The following is a 19,744-nucleotide window of genomic DNA, read 5'->3' as shown; positions in this document are numbered from 1 at the left end:
CTATTCTCCAAGCTATTGAGGGATGAGATTTCTTTTTTCTGTGAAGTATTATGTGATTCCGACTGTGTTTGATTGTATGACTAACGTTGAAGCAATCTATGACTTTTTGTACGATCTTTACATAGTAGAATTTTCGCTGTATGCTTATATTTGCAAGGTATGGAACTTGTTCTCATTTCAAAACCAAAATAAAGAATTTATAAAAAAAAAAATGTTAATTATTTTTTTTCTAACTATACAACATATATACAAATTAGGGAATAACTCTTATTAAATTGGAAGAATAGTTGCCGGTCTCCATGGTCCTGATTCATAGGCGGACACATATGTTCACATATCTGAGCGATTATTTGGAACTGCGCATGTGTGAAAAAATCTGAAAACTATGGCGCAAGCGTTACACAGAGTGTATGCACAAAGGGGCTGTTGTGATCGGGACAGACAGGACAGTATCTGAAACAGAGTGGCAAAGTGATGGACATTCTCGGGTGGTGACTGGGCGGTGGCTTGAAGTGAATGCAAAATAATTCTGTCTCATTGTCGTGTTACTGTAAGCAGCTGTGTTGCCACACGCACCGCTATTGCCACAGAGGCTATGTGTCACCCCTGTCTGTCTGCCCCTCCCCTTTAGAATGTAAGCTCTTACGAGCAGGGTCCTCAGCCCTCATGTGCTTATCTTTCACTTAAACTGTCTTCAATGGCACCAAATCCCACTGTTTTCTGCCACCCTGATACTTATGTCAGTGTCGTCTGCTGATGTAGCTATGTTTACTTACCCTGTACTTGTCCTATATTGTCTTCAACTGTTAGTCACTATTTTCCTGTTTTGATTATTATGTTTATGTACTCTGTAATTAGGCGCTGCGGATCCTTTGTGGTGCCATATAAAGGATAATAATAATATTAATAATAATAATAATGGTCGACAGATGGTTACCTCTACAGATACACAAAGTTGGATGGTTGTGACTGCAGCCACACCAAGTGTGCGTTCCCTGTCATTGCACATACATCAGGGGAAGGACTTTTACTAGCGCTAGCATAAGTCACAGCCGCAACTACGGCACAAAAAGCCAAAATGGTTTGGGACTAGCAATACTCTTTAGCAGTGCAACAACTAAAAAAATTATTTCAACAAGCAATTATTAAAGCAGCAATTCCACATATATTTTTATTCTTTGAATACCTATCTTTTACGCATGCATCTGATTAATTTTGTCTCAGACACCAGGATATTTTAATGCAGATAAAGCTCAAAGGGCTATTCCAAAACCTCTCTGCTCAACACATCATGTGTCATGTGCCCATGACCAGTGCTACCATTAGGCAGCTTTAGGCAGCTCCCTAAGGGCGCTGGGGCAACACTGAGAATACTGGTATAAAAGTAAGGATGTCTCCTAAAGAGACATCGATATAAGACTGCTGTGCAGACATGTCACAATCTGACATTTCAGATAGAGCAGCCCACCCCTTTCCTCTCTGTATGTATATGCAGTCACTTGTGAGGATATTTGAGGGGTGGTAGGCTAAAAATTCTGCCTAGGGCGCCGTGACACCTTGCACTGGCCCTGCATTTTCCAGTGATTGCCATGGTAGACCATAACCCTAAGAATTATAAATTATAGCTAACACTCTAAAGTACAAAGGAGAACAAAGAATAAATGGTAAATATCAATATGCTACTTATGGACTGCCACAGTGACTGTTTTAAATAAAATGTGCACTTACAGTATCTGCAAACTAACTACACTGATAATCATCAATGCTTTCCAGATTACTTCAAATTTGATTGCTATAGGGATCACATAAATCTAAATTAACCCATATTACCCACATTTGTAAAGCTGTATTTGTTTTTCTGTTTGCAGCCTAAACCAGACAATGCAATCACCATTGCAGTCTCTTCTCGGGCACTGTTCCTTATGGAAGAAGAACAGAAAGTGTACAAAGAGCAGGGTCTTGAGGCTTATGTCTGCTACCAGTTGGAACACGAGAATGAGCCATTCAAACCAGGAGCAGCATTTCCTTTTGTTAAGGTAAGTATCACGTCAACCAAGTACTGATGATGTATATTATCGTATTGAGTTCTAATTGATTGCAAAACTAGGAGTGCTAACACCTTGTCTATTTTCTACAACATGGTCATGGCCGAAGGAAGGCTTATCCAATTTATAATCTCATGAGCATGGGAGAGACTTAAGTATTTCAAGGTAATGAGGTCTATCAGGTAGAGTACAGATAAACCTTCACTTAACATAGCAATTAGAGAACAAATCTATAAGGCATACTGTATAACTCCAACTCATTACTACTCAGCTCTTTTTTTTTTTCTTTTTTTCTTTTTCTTTTTTTTTTTTGGGGGGGGGGGGATTTATTTAGACTGCTAAAGTTAAAAAGTATGGATACATCTCTCCCTTGTAGTCTGATAAATATGGCCAGTATGCTTAGGGATCCAGGAAAAGAGGATAATAATAATAATAATAATAATGATAACAACCAGAAAATAATAATAAAGATGTCCAGTCAGTCAGCAAAATAGAATCAATTGAAAATGTGCACGCAATACCTTTTTTAAAGAAAAAGAAAAAAAAAAAAAACATGGGCATCGTTGTTAATATTTTAGGTGCATTGGTTCCCATGGTTCCTGTGATCTATCTAGCACTGCTTGTGAATTAAACAGATACTTATAGAAGCTAATTGGGCGTAAGCAACAGTGAAACAAGACTAGTTAACAAGTCCTGATGAGACTTTTTTTTAGCCATTTTTGCTTTACTTCCAACCCTGAATCAGCCCTTCAACTTCTGTTTCAAATAATAACACAATTCAATCTATTTACATTACAGTGTTTAGATGGGACCCGCTTCGCCTGGAGGGGGATTCTGTTTTCACACGGATCCTGTTCTGCGGGATGCCGCAGAACAGGATCCGGTCAGTGATACACAGCATTTCAATGTAACACAGTGGAAATGTATGTGTTCACATTGAAATCCCGTTGTCCTGCTGTCCGGCCCAACCGCAACATGCTGTGGTCAGACCCGGTAGTGGCGGCACTGCGGAACATGTGTGGGCGCCTGCATAGGCGCCCATGTGCACTCTCCTTCCGGCCAAGCGGGTCCTGCTAATAGGGACCCGCTTGGCCGCTATGTGTGGCCGTAGCCTTAGCACTCCCAGCTTTTCTCTATTAGCTCTGTGCAGCATTGTTACATAGAAACATACTGTAGAAACATGCGGCTAAATGTAATAGCCTCCGAGTTCCGGAGGTGCAGGACATTTGTGCGAGTCTGCCCGTTTTTTTAAAGCAGCAATCATTTACAAAGCAAAACCAATCTGACGGCAGATAAAGACCACTTGGCCTGTCTAGTCTGTTCTTACGCGCATTATAAGAGAAAAAAAAACCAACCACAGAATAAGAGACAGATTGGCCCAGAGCATTGTTACTGGAACTTGGGAAGCTTAATGGTAATTAATATATTAATATCAGAGAACTTAATTATTAACTATGTGGCAAATAACCTGTACAAAGGCATTTCCTGTAGGCTAAGATGTACCTTCTCCTTGGTGCATAATTGGATACCTCAGGTTCTTGCATCACTGGTTTTATAGTTGCCATTTAAATACATTTCATTGTTAAGTTGAAAATATGGGTCAGACCACCCATCAAAAAATTCCACTTATTGCTAAACACCTCCTGCACTTATAAATTACATTAAAACTCCATGGGGGAATGCAATAGGGTGTGAGAATCAGGAAGTCAGATTTTTGTGAGAATTCTCCTTGTTTTTTTGTTGTTGTTTTTTTTAAATGTTTTTAAGTGCCAGTCATTTACATGGCAAAATTAACCTGGTTTTGCTATGTAAAAGATTGCCGCCTTAAAAAAAAAAAAAACCCGGAGAACTCTCACAAAATCCCTCACTTCATGATTCTCACATCCTATTACACCCCCCCCCCCCCCCCCCATATATTGATAGTGGAATGTGGGAATGTTACATCCCCACCTCTCTTGTGTACTGTCCACAGTAGCAGCATTATCTCTGGTACACTATGGCTCTGAGGGGCAGATGTATTAACCTGGAGAAGGCATAAGGAAGTGATAATCCAGTGATAAATGCAAGGTGATAAATGCACCAGCCAATCAGCTCCTAACTGTTAATTTACATATTGGAGCTGATTGGCTGGTGCATTTATCACCTTGCATTTATCACTGGTTTTTCACTTCCTTATGCCTTCTCCAGGTTAATACATCTGCCCCTGATTCTGAGTTGCATGGATCTCTCTTAACGGTCACAAATGAGCTATTGCATACAGCACATGTGCAGAAGCAAACCTTGCCATCTTTGCATAAGTCTGTCCTTGGCCGGATCTTTCTTTCTGTAAAATAGACGTTTTGGGACCTGAACTGGGCAGTGACAATGCGATCGCATGTAACCACCCTGACTTGTTGGAGTGTCATGGGAGTGCCGTGGGCGTGTATGAAAATCTACGTCTTAATCTAAATAGTGCGTTTGGGGTAGGGAAGCCTGTTTCAGACGTATCTCTTGCACCTAGCATGTAGCTGATGCAAGTGCAGGTACAAATGACGACAGGCCAGTGGTGGCCAGCGTAAAATCAATGGGCGGCACTAGCACACATGCACCACCCGTATTAGTTGATTGGATACTGGCTTTAGCATAAGGTAGAAAATAAGGCTTCTACAGCTGCCCACAACTAAAGCCACTGTGTGTGCAACTCAGAATCTGCCCTTCTGTGTACAACTTCTTACACTTAATTTCCATGGCCTTGATATTAGATTTTCTAGAATCAAAGGTTTTATTCATGCCACAGATCCCGCTGTGACTCAAGGGTTCGGAACCTCATCTCAGCTCTTGCTAAATTCCCTTGGAATTCTGGTAGAGGGCTTAGACAGAGTTTTTGGACAGTGGGAAAAAAACGGGAGAAACCTGAGAAAGCCAATGTAGACAAAGCCTACCATGCAACTAAAACATGGTTCATGCCAAATAGGACGCAAGGATTTTATTGGCTGTACCTGGAAAGTAACAAGGAGGTAGTTAAGCCATACTCAGATGGAGGGCTGGTGCAAGTTTCAGTAGTGTATCTAATGACGCTCCGAGATGGAAATGCACCATCTCAGGACTCTGCAAATAAGCATCTCCGTGTCTAGGAAATCGGCCACAGCAGTAACATAGACGTACCTACATCTGCGGAAAACAGTTTAATATTCTAAATTCTATAGCCTAAAAAACCAGACTAAAACAAATGTGATGCGTTTGCTTTGCACGCCTGTGTATTTTAGCCATGGCTCTTATCCACTCTCTATGCCTGCTCATAACAGGCGGTTTATACTCAAGATTCCTGACATATAAACACTGATATGACAGTAAAAATAAGATTTTACTTACCGGTAAATCTATTTCTCGTAGTCCGTAGAGGATGCTGGGGACTCCGTAAGGACCATGGGGATAGACGGGCTCCGCAGGAGACATGGGCACTTTAAGAAAGAATTTAGTTCCTGGTGTGCACTGGGTCCTCCCTCTATGCCCCTCCTCCAGACCTCAGTTAGAGAAACTGTGCCCAGAGGAGATGGACAGTACGAGGAAAGGATTTTGTTAATGCAAGGGCAAGATTCATACCAGCCACACCAATCACACCAAATAACTTGTGATAACTACCCAGTTAACAGTATGAAAACAACATATCATCAGTTCAAGACCGATGCAACTATAACATAACCCTTATTGAAGCAATAACTATATACAAGTATTGCAGAAGAAGTCCGCACTTGGGACAGGCGCCCAGCATCCTCTACGGACTACAAGAAATAGATTTACCGGTAAGTAAAATCTTATTTTCTCTAACGTCCTAGAGGATGCTGGGGACTCCGTAAGGACCATGGGGATTATACCAAAGCTCCCAAACGGGCGGGAGAGTGCGGATGACTCTGCAGCACCGATTGAGCAAACATGAGGTCCTCCTCAGCCAGGGTATCAAACTTGTAGAATTTTGCAAAAGTGTTTGAAACCGACCAAGTAGCAGCTCGACACAGCTGTAGTGCCGAGACCCCCCAGGCAGCCGCCCAAGAAGAGCCCACCTTCCTAGTGGAATGGGCCTTGACCGATTTTGGTAACGGCAAACCAGCCGTAGAATGCGCTTGCTGAATCGTGTTACAAATCCAGCGAGCAATAGTTTGCTTTGAAGCAGGGGCACCAATCTTGTTGGATGCATACAGGACAAACAGCGCTTCAGTTTTCCTGACTCTAGCCGTTCTGGCTACGTAAATTTTCAAAGCCCTGACCACATCAAGTAACTCGGAATCCTTCAAGTCACGTGTAGCCCCAGGCACCACAATAGGTTGGTTCATATGAAAAGATGAAACCACTTTTGGCAGAAAATGCGAACGGGTCCGCAATTCTGCTCTATCCATATGGAAAACCAAATAGGGGCTTTTATGTGACAAAGCCGCTAATTCAGACACTCGCCTAGCCGAAGCCAAGGCTAATAACATGACCACCTTCCACGTGAGATATTTCAACTCCACCGTTTTAAGTGGTTCAAACCAGTGTGACTTTAGGAAACTTAACACCACGTTAAGATCCCAAGGTGCCACTGGAGGCACAAAAGGAGGCTGAATATGCAGCACTCCCTTTACAAAAGTCTGAACTTCTGGGAGAGAAGCCAATTCTTTTTGAAAGAAAATGGATAGGGCCGAAATCTGGACCTTAATGGAACCTAATTTAAGGCCCAAATTCACTCCAATTTGTAGGAAGTGAAGGAAACGACCCAGATGGAATTCTTCCGTAGGAGCATTCTTAGTCTCACACCAAGAAACATATTTTCGCCATATACGGTGATAATGTATTGCTGTTACTTCCTTCCTAGCCTTTATCAGCGTAGGGATAACCTCAACCGGAATGCCTTTTTCTGCTAGGATCCGGCGTTCAACCGCCATGCCGTCAAACGCAGCCGCGGTAAGTCTTGGAACAGACAGGGTCCCTGTTGCAACAGGTTCTGTCTTAGAGGAAGAGGCCACGGATCTTCTGTGAGCAGTTCCTGCAGATCTGGATACCAGGTCCGTCTTGGCCAATCTGGAACAATGAGGATTGTTCTCACTCCTTTTCTTCTAACTATCCTCAACACCTTTGGTATGAGAGGAAGAGGAGGAAATACATAGACTGACCGGAACACCCACGGTGTCACTAGGACGTCTACCGCTACTGCCTGAGGGTCTCTTGACCTGGCGCAATACCTCTGTAGCTTTTTGTTGAGGCGGGAAGCCATCATGTCTATCTGTGGCAGTTCCCACCGACTCACAATCTGTGCGAAGACTTCTGGATGAAGTCCCCACTCTCCCGGGTGTAGGTCGTGTCTGCTGAGGAAGTCTGCTTCCCAGTTGTCCACTCCCGGAATGAACACTGCTGACAGTGTGCTTACATGATTCTCCGCCCAGCGAAGAATTCTGGTGGCTTCCGCCATTGCCACTCTGCTCCTTGTGCCGCCTTGGCGGTTTACATGAGCCACTGCGGTGATGTTGTCTGACTGGATCAGAACTGGTCGGTCGCGAAGTAAGGTCTCCGCTTGACATAGGGCGTTGTATATGGCCCTTAGCTCCAGGATGTTGATGTGAAGACAAGTCTCTTGACTTGACCAAAGACCCTGGAAATTTCTTCCCTGTGTGACTGCTCCCCAACCTCGGAGGTGTCAGGAATCGGCGCTCTGCTACGTCTCACTTACCAGCGCGCTGGTGTGCGGGCCTCCGGAGGTCTTGTCCCCAGTTGCGGCTGCATGGGTGTAGTAACCGCGAGCGTTCTATTTCACATTGCTGAGTACTCCTGAGTCTGGTCCTGTGTGGGTTTTGCGGCGTGCCGATGTCCAGCCTGTGTGGACGTTACCATGGCACCTGCACGCAGCTGATTCTGATGTTCAATCCAGCTTGTATCTCCGCCTGCAGTTTGTGTCCAATCACTGCTGGGCAGGAGGTATAACTTCCAGCTTGTGGCTCTCTCACATTGCCTCGGACAACAAGTCACACACTGTGTGCCTTAGTTCTTCTGGTTCCTGTTTCCAGCGATCCCCGTGGTTACTTCCATTTGTTCCAGTCTTCATTCTCACAGCTCTCCTGTTAACTCCGGACTCCAATTCCATCCTGCCACAATCACCAGCAGCAGAGACTCTCCTCAGGTGTTCGTATTACCATCTCACTTGTACACTGGCTATCTGTATTCCATCTGTGCATTTCAGCAGTATTACTATTGATGGCTTAGAGACTGTTTCCTGCTTGAGCCTAGTAAAGCTATCTAGACTTGTGTGCTTTATAGAGACTGAGTGTTTCTTATACATACTGGAGTTCTGCCTTTCAAGTTACTTTATCTTACGTTATACTGAGACTGTGTGCTATCAAGTACTATTGGACTTTAGTTATATCATCTGCCTTTAGTTTTGTTGTTTCACATTTCATTTGCAAGAGACCTCAGCTATTTAAATCCAGTTATCAACCATTGTCATTCCATTACCAGTTTTCTGTTTATACTGTGTTATCCGATCTGCTCAGTAACAATAAAACATCAGCGCCTATGCGCAGGACTATTATATTGCCTCCACGTTTTATCCATCAGACCAACACTGACCCACTAGCGCCCCCGCCGGGGACAGACAAACCTAGAGACCTGACAGGAGGCTTGCGTCCGTGGTCACCAGGATCCAGTCCTGAATGCCGAATCTGCGGCCCTCGAGAAGGTGAGCACTCTGCAGTCACCACAGTAGTGACACCCTGGCCCTGGGGGGGACAGACAAACCTAGAGACCTAAAAAGGTTACCAATGGTATCTGGGGCGCTAGATTCACTGGTCGTGCTTAGCTGGATTGTAAGCTGAACACGCGACTCTTAAAAGAAATAAAAATGTGCACATAGCATAATACTGTATCACTAATTTCTAGTGATGTTAACACAATAAAGTTGGACTCGTACCCAAAGATGAATAAAAGATGCTTTTGATGTGAAGTCAATCACTGTTATATCCGATCCCCCGTTTGTTGCTCACACTTCACCCAAACGGTCCAAAACCTCCCAGATACACTCAAAATGGATGCATATATGGGAAGAAAAGCTCCACATAGTGTGATAACGTAACATGTATATGACAAACAGAATGGATATTGTGAAGACTCTTACCATCCAATAAAAGTTTTAAGGCACAAATGGGTCTCTTGAATATAGAACAATGGACGCTGTCAATGGCTTAAAATCCTCATCATCCTGAGAGTTCAGGTTCTCCCTAATAGGTTCCCCGAAGATATATGAGGAAAAAAGGGCTCCAAATAGTGTAACACCATTTATTTAAAACACAAATTAAAAAACATGAACATGGGCTGGTAATAGACTCTCACCATACAAAAGATGTTTCAAAGGCAAGTTAACAGAAGATGGCCAGGCGTCCCCAGGAATGGTCATCAAACAAGCAGGTAAGTCGTTCCAATCACCGCCCAGTACCTCCACCAACGCGTTTCGATAACTAACTTATCTTTCTCAAGGTGTAAGAGGTAACTGCAAAGTGAGTGGTATTTATACCAAACAATCCTAGTAAAATGTATAACCTAATGCCAGACATAGATCTACTACTTCTCTAAAAGTCCTATTCCTAACAATGGAAAAGTACTAGACATCCATTCCCCCGTGTCCATTAACGATTTTCCATGTGGTCCGCAATTCTACAACAGGTGTTAAGGAATATTTACTCGATTCCTCTTTGTTTCCGGCGGATATGAGACACGAAAACGGCCCGCCCTCCTCTGCGTACTCGCCAATGCGGCCGCACATACATGCCCCACTTCCGGCGGGAAATACATCACGTCCGGTGGAAGAAGGTCATCCACGCCTATGTCACAGCCGCGATGCACACCTAGCGGTCCGCGCCCGACTTCCGGTGGGAGGGAACTGTCCGTGTGTATTGTGCAGCCGGATTGCTTCACCCCGGACATTTCTGTCGCTTTGCGTTCCACCTCATGCGTGTCACCGCAAAACACGGAAGTTGTTGTTGGCATGATCAATATCTCGTATAATAGGAGGCAGTATGATTAATCCATATGTGGAATAAATAAAAACATCATAAGATTAACAAATGAAACTGAAACTATATGTTAATAACTTTACAGGAACCACTTAGTTTCAAAGTCCTTGTTCAAACCAATGGGCTCTAAAGTTTTAAAATTAAAAATATATTGCTTTTCATTCATTGCTAATTTCTTCTGTGTATCGCCTCCCCTTTTATCAGGGTAGATTTTTTTCAGTGACATAAATTTTTTTATATGATTTACATTGCAATCGTGTATTTTCTTAAAATGGGACGATAATTCATGGGTATCAAGCCCCTTCTTGACGTTACGAAGGTGCTCACCCATTCTCACTTTCAGAGCCCTACTAGTGCGGCCAATATAAAATTTACTACAGCTGCATTCAATGCAATAAATAACATTCGTGGTATGGCATATTATGAAGTCAGTAATAGACCCTTTTTTATCATTAATTATCACGTCTGTTATTTTGTTGCCGATGATGTTTGCGACATTTCTACAGGCCAGACATTGTCCACACCTATAGAACCCCTGGGATGTAATTCTTGGACCATTTGATGGATTGTCGTGCAAACTTCGGACCAATTTGGACTGAAGATTGCGGGCCTTCCTATAAATACATACTGGATTGTCCGGTAGTTCAGCTCCTATCACTGGATCCCTTTTTAATAGGGGCCAGTGTTTTTTTAATATACCCCTTACTTTATTATGTTGGGAGGAGTAATCAGTTGTAAAGGCCCATTTAAATCGATCATTGTCTTCAACCCTCTTATTTTCTCTCTTATCTATCAAGTCAGATCTTACTAAACTGGTAACTTTTTCTAGTGATTCTCTTACTTCACCTTTATTGTAACCACATTTAACAAAACATTCCTCCATCTCTGTAGCTTGCGAGATATAGACATCCTGATCAGTACAATTCCTTTTCAGCCTTTTGAATTGGCTGGCAGGAATGGCACTGAGCCAATTGTCATGATGGCAACTAGACTTATCAATATAGGCTCTGGAGTCCGTGGGTTTAACATAGGTTTTTGTCTTTAAACCCGTATCTTCCACATAAATGGATAGATCGAGGAAGTGTACTTCCTTATCACTAATATCGAACGTTAGTTTAATGTTCAACTCATTGGTATTAAGATACATACAAAACAATTCCAATGCCTCCATTTCCCCTTTCCAAATGAACAGGACGTCATCTATGTATCTGTGCCAGGACACCAGGTTCGCCCCAAAAGGACAGTTCTGCCATATGAACTCGTCCTCCCATACGCCCATAAAAATGTTCGCATAGCTGGGGGCGAACCTGGTGCCCATGGCCGTCCCACATCTTTGGAGATAAAATTTGTCCTTGAACATAAAATAATTATTCTGTAGAATAAAATTAATTCCCTCCAATATGAACTCCTGGAGATTGACAGATAATTCTGATTTCATTAATATTTGTTTCACTGCTTTAAGGCCTTGTTGATGATTAATTATAGTGTATAGTGAGTTAACATCGGCAGTCACCAAAAAGTAGCTGCTCTCCCATTTGAGTTGATTCAATATCTTTAAAATATCACCAGTGTCCCTTAAATGTGAGCGATTACACATCACCAGAGGTTGGAGATAATGATCAATCATACTAAAAAGGTTTGCTGTCAGAGAATCCACCCCGGAGACAATAGGTCTCCCCGGGGGGTTCTCACTGCTTTTATGCATTTTAGGCAATATATATATTGTCGGTATGACTGGATGTTCCATGAATAAATATTTACTCTCAGCATCCGTTAATACTCCTTTCTTGTTATACTTTTCTATTAGTTCCTTTAGAAGCAGCTGCATTTTTTTAGTGGGATCACCTCGCATCTTTTTATATGTAACATTATCATCAAGTTGACGATGAATCTCTGCCTCATAATCCTTCCTGTTTAAAAGTACAATCCCCCCCCCCCCCTTATCGGCAGGTTTGATAATCAAATCCCTATTGGCAGTGAGGGTCTTAATGGCTTTCCTTTCCTTCACTGTAAGGTTGTGATTAATTTTTTTGGAGTCTAATTTCTCAACATCCTCCTTTACTAGATGTGCAAAGGATTCCAAAAAACACCCTTTCAGATGTGCAGGATAAAACGTGGATCGAGGTTTAAATAAGGATTTTTCATGGTTGGCCTGTACCACTGATTCACCTTCTTTTGGTTTGAAAAATTTCTTTAAAGTTAATTTTCTAGTGAATTTTTCAATGTCTATAAAGACCTTAAAAGGGTCTATTTTGGTGGAGGGAGCATATTTAAGTCCCTTCTTTAAGAGAGACCTCTCTTCAGCAAGGAGTACATGGGAACTTAAATTGAAAATTTTTACTTTTCCCTTTGGATCTACATCCTGTATTTCACCACCCTGATTTCCTGATACACTGGTAATGGTCCGATTCTTTTTGGTTCTTCTATTACGTTTATGACTTTTGGTGCGCTCGCGTCTCTTTTTTAGTCCACCCCTTTTCCCACGGTGGTTTACCTTGAGTCTAGATGTCTTCTCCCTCTCTCTAAAAAGGGGTTTGATGTTCCATTTCTCTCAATGGTGTAAATCGGTTGCGGGTGACAAAGGGACTTCGCCAATTCATCTGCTCCCTATTTCTCCAGTGATCTCTATGTTGTACGTAATTCCTTATTGGTGTTCTCCAATGGGAGTTACTATCCTTTCGATAATAGCGATTGGATTGGCCTTCTACCTCATTAGAGGATTTAAAATAGGGCCGCTTGTTCTCATAGTTTGCTGAATGGAATCTAGTGTCATAGCCTCTATGTTCACTTCTATCACTATTATTCCCTTTGAAAACATTTTTTGTTTTATTTATTGGTTTAACGTATTGTTGGATGGGAGATTTATCCCTCGATCGTGTCTTATTCCCCATTTGGCTTTCATTAATATCCCTACGGAATTTGTTGGTTTTCCTTGAGATCAATAGTCTTTCAGACCTGGGTGATTTATTTGTGCAGCCAACATGTTTCACTTTAGGGAGGATAGGATGCGTAAATTTGATGCTGCCTTCTCCTCTCCTGATGTAGATGTTAGTATAGCAGATGAAGATCTTGATAACATTCTACACAAAACAGAAACCTTGCTTTTGAAAGAAAACAAGGTATGGTGGGAGGTCGTTACCCTAGAAAAGTATCTGACCTCTAAAATCATTCCAAAAGGTTTAAGGATAGATAAAAAATCCAGTTTTTCTACCGCCACAGAACAGTTTAAAAACGAGTGGGACTTGATTCTATCCGACTGTTCATTTAAACTAATGGAATTGATCATAAGCGAAAGGAGAAAAGATCTCACAACCCTAGATGTGGAGATTAGAGGACTTAAAGAATTAACCATTCCATTTACTAACTCACCCGACTTTAGGGAGAAAGAAAAGATCATAGAAGAGAGAATCGATAAGTCTGAAAGACTATTGATCTCAAGGAAAACCAACAAATTCCGTAGGGATATTAATGAAAGCCAAATGGGGAATAAGACACGATCGAGGGATAAATCTCCCATCCAACAATACGTTAAACCAATAAATAAAACAAAACATTTTTTCAAAGGGAATAATAGTGATAGAAGTGAACATAGAGGCTATGACACTAGATTCCATTCAGCAAACTATGAGAACAAGCGGCCCTATTTTAAATCCTCTAATGAGGTAGAAGGCCAATCCAATCGCTATTATCGAAAGGATAGTAACTCCCATTGGAGAACACCAATAAGGAATTACGTACAACATAGAGATCACTGGAGAAATAGGGAGCAGATAAATTGGCGAAGTCCCTTTGTCACCCGCAACCGATTTACACCATTGAGAGAAATGGAACATCAAACCCCTTTTTTAGAGAGAGGGAGAAGACATCTAGACTCAAGGTAAACCACCGTGGGAAAAGGGGTGGACTAAAAAAGAGACGCGAGCGCACCAAAAGTCATAAACGTAATAGAAGAACCAAAAAGAATCGGACCATTACCAGTGTATCAGGAAATCAGGGTGGTGAAATACAGGATGTAGATCCAAAGGGAAAAGTAAAAAAAATTTCAATTTAAGTTCCCATGTACTCCTTGCTGAAGAGAGGTCTCTCTTAGAGAAGGGACTTAAATATGCTCCCTCCACCAAAATAGACCCTTTTAAGGTCTTTATAGACATTGAAAAATTCACTAGAAAATTAACTTTAAAGAAATTTTTCAAACTAAAAGAAGGTGAATCAGTGGTACAGGCCAACCATGAAAAATCCTTATTTAAACCTCGATCCACGTTTTATCCTGCACATCTGAAAGGGTGTTTTTTGGAATCCTTTGCACATCTAGTAAAGGAGGATGTTGAGAAATTAGACTCCAAAAAAATTAATCACAACCTTACAGTGAAGGAAAGGAAAGCCATTAAGACCCTCACTGCCAATAGGGATTTGATTATCAAACCTGCCGATAAGGGGGGGGGGGATTGTACTTTTAAACAGGAAGGATTATGAGGCAGAGATTCATCGTCAACTTGATGATAATGTTACATATAAAAAGATGCGAGGTGATCCCACTAAAAAAATGCAGCTGCTTCTAAAGGAACTAATAGAAAAGTATAACAAGAAAGGAGTATTAACGGATGCTGAGAGTAAATTTTTATTCATGGAACATCCAGTCATACCGACAATATATATATTGCCTAAAATGCATAAAAGCAGTGAGAACCCCCCGGGGAGACCTATTGTCTCCGGGGTGGATTCTCTGACAGCAAACCTTTCTAGTATGATTGATCATTATCTCCAACCTCTGGTGATGTGTAATCGCTCACATTTAAGGTACACTGGTGATATTTTAAAGATATTGAATCAACTCAAATGGGAGAGCAGCTACTTTTTGGTGACTGCCGATGTTAACTCACTATACACTATAATTAATCATCAACAAGGCCTTAAAGCAGTGAAACAAATATTAATGAAATCAGAATTATCTGTCAATCTCCAGGAGTTCATATTGGAGGGAATTAATTTTATTCTACAGAATAATTATTTCATGTTCAAGGACGAATTTTATCTCCAAAGATGTGGGACGGCCATGGGCACCAGGTTCACCCCCAGCTATGCGAACATTTTTATGGGCGTATGGGAGGACGAGTTCATATGGCAGAACTGTCCTTTTGGTGCGAACCTGGTGTCCTGGCATAGATACATAGATGACGTCCTGTTCATTTGGAAAGGGGAAATGGAGGCATTGGAATTGTTTTGTATGTATCTTAATACCAATGAGTTGAACATTAAACTAACGTTCGATATTAGTGATAAGGAAGTACACTTCCTCGATCTATCCATTTATGTGGAAGATACGGGTTTAAAGACAAAAACCTATGTTAAACCCACGGACTCCAGAGCCTATATTGATAAGTCTAGTTGCCATCATGACAATTGGCTCAGTGCCATTCCTGCCAGCCAATTCAAAAGGCTGAAAAGGAATTGTACTGATCAGGATGTCTATATCTCGCAAGCTACAGAGATGGAGGAATGTTTTGTTAAATGTGGTTACAATAAAGGTGAAGTAAGAGAATCACTAGAAAAAGTTACCAGTTTAGTAAGATCTGACTTGATAGATAAGAGAGAAAATAAGAGGGTTGAAGACAATGATCGATTTAAATGGGCCTTTACAACTGATTACTCCTCCCAACATAATAAAGTAAGGGCTATATTAAAAAAACACTGGCCCATATTAAAAAGGGATCCAGTGATAGGAGCTGAACTACCGGACAATCCAGTATGTATTTCTAGGAAGGACCGCAATCTTCAGTCCAAATTGGTCCGAAGTTTGCACGACAATCCATTGAATGGTCCAAGAATTACATCCCAGGGGTTCTATAGGTATGGACAATGTCTGGCCTGTAGAAATGTCGCAAACATCATCGGCAACAAAATAACAGACGTGATAATTAATGATAAAAAAGGGTCTATTACTGACTTCATAACATGCCATACCACGAATGTTATTTATTGCATTGAATGCAGCTGTAGTATATTTTATATTGGCCGCACTAGTAGGGCTCTGAAAGTGAGAATGGGTGAGCACCTTCGTAACGTCAAGAAGGGGCTTGATACCCATGCATTATCGTCCCATTTTAAGAAAATACACGATTGCAATGTAAATTATATAAAAAAATTTTATGGCACTGAAAAAAATCTACCCTGATAAAAGGGGAGGCGATACACAGAAGAAATTAGCAATGAATGAAATGCAATATATTTTTAATTTTAAAACTTTAGAGCCCATTGGTTTGAACAAGGACTTTGAAACTAAGTGGTTCCTGTAAAGTTATTAACATATAGTTTCAGTTTAATTTGTTAATCTTATGATGTTTTTATTTATTCCACATATGGATTAATCATACTGCCTCCTATTATACGAGATATTGATCATGCCAACAACAACTTCCGTGTTTTGCGGTGACACGCATGTGGTGGAACGCAAAGCGACAGAAATGTCCGGGGGTGAAGCAATCCGGCTGCACAATACACACGGACAGTTCCCTCCCACCGGAAGTCGGGCGCGGACCGCTAGGTGTGCATCGCGGCTGTGACATAGGCGTGGATGACCTTCTTCCACCGGACGTGATGTATTTCCCGCCGGAAGTGGGGCATGTATGTGCGGCCGCATTGGCGAGTACGCAGAGGAGGGCGGGCCGTTTTCGTGTCTCATATCCGCCGGAAACAAAGAGGAATCGAGTAAATATTCCTTAACACCTGTTGTAGAATTGCGGACCACATGGAAAATCGTTAATGGACACGGGGGAATGGATGTCTAGTACTTTTCCATTGTTAGGAATAGGACTTTTAGAGAAGTAGTAGATCTATGTCTGGCATTAGGTTATACATTTTACTAGGATTGTTTGGTATAAATACCACTCACTTTGCAGTTACCTCTTACACCTTGAGAAAGATAACAGTTAGTTATCGAAACGCGTTGGTGGAGGTACTGGGTTGTGATTGGAACGACTTACCTGCTTGTTTGATGACGATTCCTGGGGACGCCTGGCCATCTTCTGTTAACTTGCCTTTGAAACATCTTTTGTATGGTGAGAGTCCATTACCAGCCAATGTTCATGTTTTTTCATTTGTGTTTTAAATAAATGGTGTTACACTATTTGGAGCCCTTTTTTCCTCATATATCTTCGGGGAACCTATTGGGGAGAACCTGAACTCTCAGGATGATGAGGATTTTATTTTAAGCCATTGACAGCGTCCATTGTTCTATATTCAAGAGACCCATTTGTGCCTTAAAACTTTTATTGGATGGTAAGAGTCTTCACAATATCCATTCTGTTTGTCATATACATGTTACGTTATCACACTATGTGGAGCTTTTCTTCCCATATATGCATCCATTTTGAGTGTATCTGGGAGGTTTTGGACCGTTTGGGTGAAGTGTGAGCAACAAACGGGGGATCGGATATAACAGTGATTGACTTCACATCAAAAGCATCTTTTATCCATCTTTGGGTACGAGTCCAACTTTATTGTGTTAACATCACTAGAAATTAGTGATACAGTATTATACTATGTGCACATTTTTATTTCTTTTAAGAGTCGCGTGTTCAGCTTACAATCCAGCTAAGCACGACCAGTGAATCTAGCGCCCCAGATACCATTGGTAACCTTTTTCTGTCTTGTATGTGCAAAAGTGTGGGTGACACTCTTTTACCTTGGAGACAAGGGCAGCTATAGGCGCACGCTATTTATCACCAGCTTCTTTTCCAAACCTAGAGACCTGACAGTTTGTCCGAGGCCCATGGACCCGGACGGTGGTCAGAGTGTGGGGTCAGGGACACTCCAAGACCTAGTGTCACGACTGGATGGTCAAGAGGCTGCGCAGCAGCAGGTTATGCAATTCCTGCAAGGAATGTCTTTACGATTAGATACTTTGCAACAATCACTTCCAATTCCAGTTTCCCCAGTGTCCTCTTCAGTTATAGTTCCTGCTCCAGGTTCCTCAGTTTCCAGCTCTCCAGTTGCTCCTGTTCCAATGTCTCGCATCCATCTTCCTACCCCGAGTAAATTTGATGGTAATTCTAAGATGTGTCGTGGGTTTCTAAATCAATGCGAAGTTCAGTTTGAATTGCAGCCACAGAACTTTCCAACACCTAGAACAAAGGTGGCTTATATTGTTTCTCTTCTAGCTGGCTCTGCTTTGAACTGGGTCTCTCCGCTGTGGGAGCGAGCAGATGCAATATTGAACAACTACACTGAATTTGTTGCCGCATTCCGACGCATCTTTGACGAACCTGGGCGTACGACCTCTGCTTCTTCTGACCTCCTTCAGATCCGCCAGGGAACACGTACTGTGGGTCAGTATGTTATCCAGTTCCAGACATTGGCATCGGAGGTGAAGTGGAACAACCAGGCATTGGTTGCCGCCTTCTGGCATGGTCTGTCTGACCGCATCAAGGATGAACTGACTACTCGAGATTTACCAGAGCTTCTGGAAGCTCTAATTTCCCTATGTGTCAAATTGGATCTACGTCTACGCGAGCGGACCTGTGAACGCTCTCGAGGTGATCTTCGCAAGCACCGAGCTATGCCTCCTGTACAGTCTCTACCTATTATTACTGATGAACCCATGCAGGTAAACAAATCTCGTTTAACACCTGAGGAGCGGTCCAGAAGATTAAAGAAAAGACTGTGTCTCTATTGTGCTGCTGCTGGTCATCTGATTGGTTCCTGCCCTGCTCGGCCGGGAAACGCCAGGTCCTAACTAGTAGAGTAGGAGTCAAGTTAGGGCTTTTGAATAAAGCTCCTTCATCTCAGGATCTTATATTACCTGTCACCTTGGAAAGGTCTGAGGGACTCCAATCTTTGTCTGCCTTAGTGAATTGTGGTGCTGCTGGGAATTTTATCACGCAAGCTGCAGTGGATAAACTTCATCTCCCAGTGACTAAGCTGTGTCGTCCAGTTTATCTCACGGCCGTGGACGGAAGCCGTACTTCTGAAGGTTCCATCTTTCAGCAAACCAAGCCGGTAGTTCTAGGAGTAGGCTTCCTGCATTCTGAGCTCATTGAGTTCCTGGTTATACCCAAAGCAGGCTATGAGATAGTACTGGGTATGCCTTGGCTCCAACTGCACAATCCGCAATTTGACTGGTCCACATTGCAGTTAACATCATGGAGTTCCTCCTGTCGTCAGTCTTGTCTGGCTCAAGTGGTTCCAATAAAGTCTTCTGGTGTAAAGTCTCAGCCTGGCCTCCGGGAGGCCTATCAGGAATTCACTGACGTCTTCAGTGAGAAAGCAGAGGATGTCTTGCCTCCCCATCGAGAGTGGGATTGTCCCATCGATCTGGTTCCAGGGAGCAAGCCGCCTAGAGGGCGTACATACCCTCTTTCAGTCCCAGAAACTCAAGCCATGAGTGAATACATAAAGGAAAATTTACAGAAAGGTTTCATCCGTCCATCCACTTCCCCAGCTGGTGCTGGATTCTTCTTCGTCAAGAAGAAAGATGGAGGACTTCGCCCCTGTATCGATTATCTGGGTTTAAATGACATCACGATCAAAAATAGCTACCCGTTACCTCTTATCACAGAGCTGTTTGACAGAGTTAGAGGGGCTTCCATCTTCACGAAACTGGATCTTCGCGGGGCTTACAACCTTATCAGGATTCGAAGTGGTGATGAGTGGAAAACCGCCTTCAATACTCGTGACGGCCACTATGAATAT

General features: G+C 42.3%; 1 protein-coding gene and 1 long non-coding RNA gene across 2 annotated transcripts in view; one reads left to right on the top strand and one right to left on the bottom strand.

The window, feature by feature from the left end:
• LOC135032241 (uncharacterized) overlaps nucleotides 1-19,744 on the bottom strand; it is a 331,444-nt gene that overhangs the window by 13,655 nt on the left and 298,045 nt on the right. The gene's annotated exons all lie outside the window — the stretch shown is intronic.
• The window catches only part of NT5C1A (5'-nucleotidase, cytosolic IA), a 92,109-nt gene that overhangs the window by 13,393 nt on the left and 58,972 nt on the right, over nucleotides 1-19,744 (top strand). Inside the window, exon 2 of the mRNA XM_063954069.1 lies at nucleotides 1,869-2,036. Within this exon, the coding sequence (XP_063810139.1) occupies nucleotides 1,869-2,036 (168 nt within the window). The remainder of the gene's footprint in view (nucleotides 1-1,868; nucleotides 2,037-19,744) is intronic.

Source organism: Pseudophryne corroboree, chromosome 2 (assembly GCF_028390025.1).
Source record: "Pseudophryne corroboree isolate aPseCor3 chromosome 2, aPseCor3.hap2, whole genome shotgun sequence".
In the NCBI taxonomy this organism is placed as follows: domain Eukaryota; kingdom Metazoa; phylum Chordata; class Amphibia; order Anura; family Myobatrachidae; genus Pseudophryne; species Pseudophryne corroboree.
Note: the sequence above shows the minus strand (reverse complement) of the source record. Positions and strands in the feature narration are given on the sequence as shown.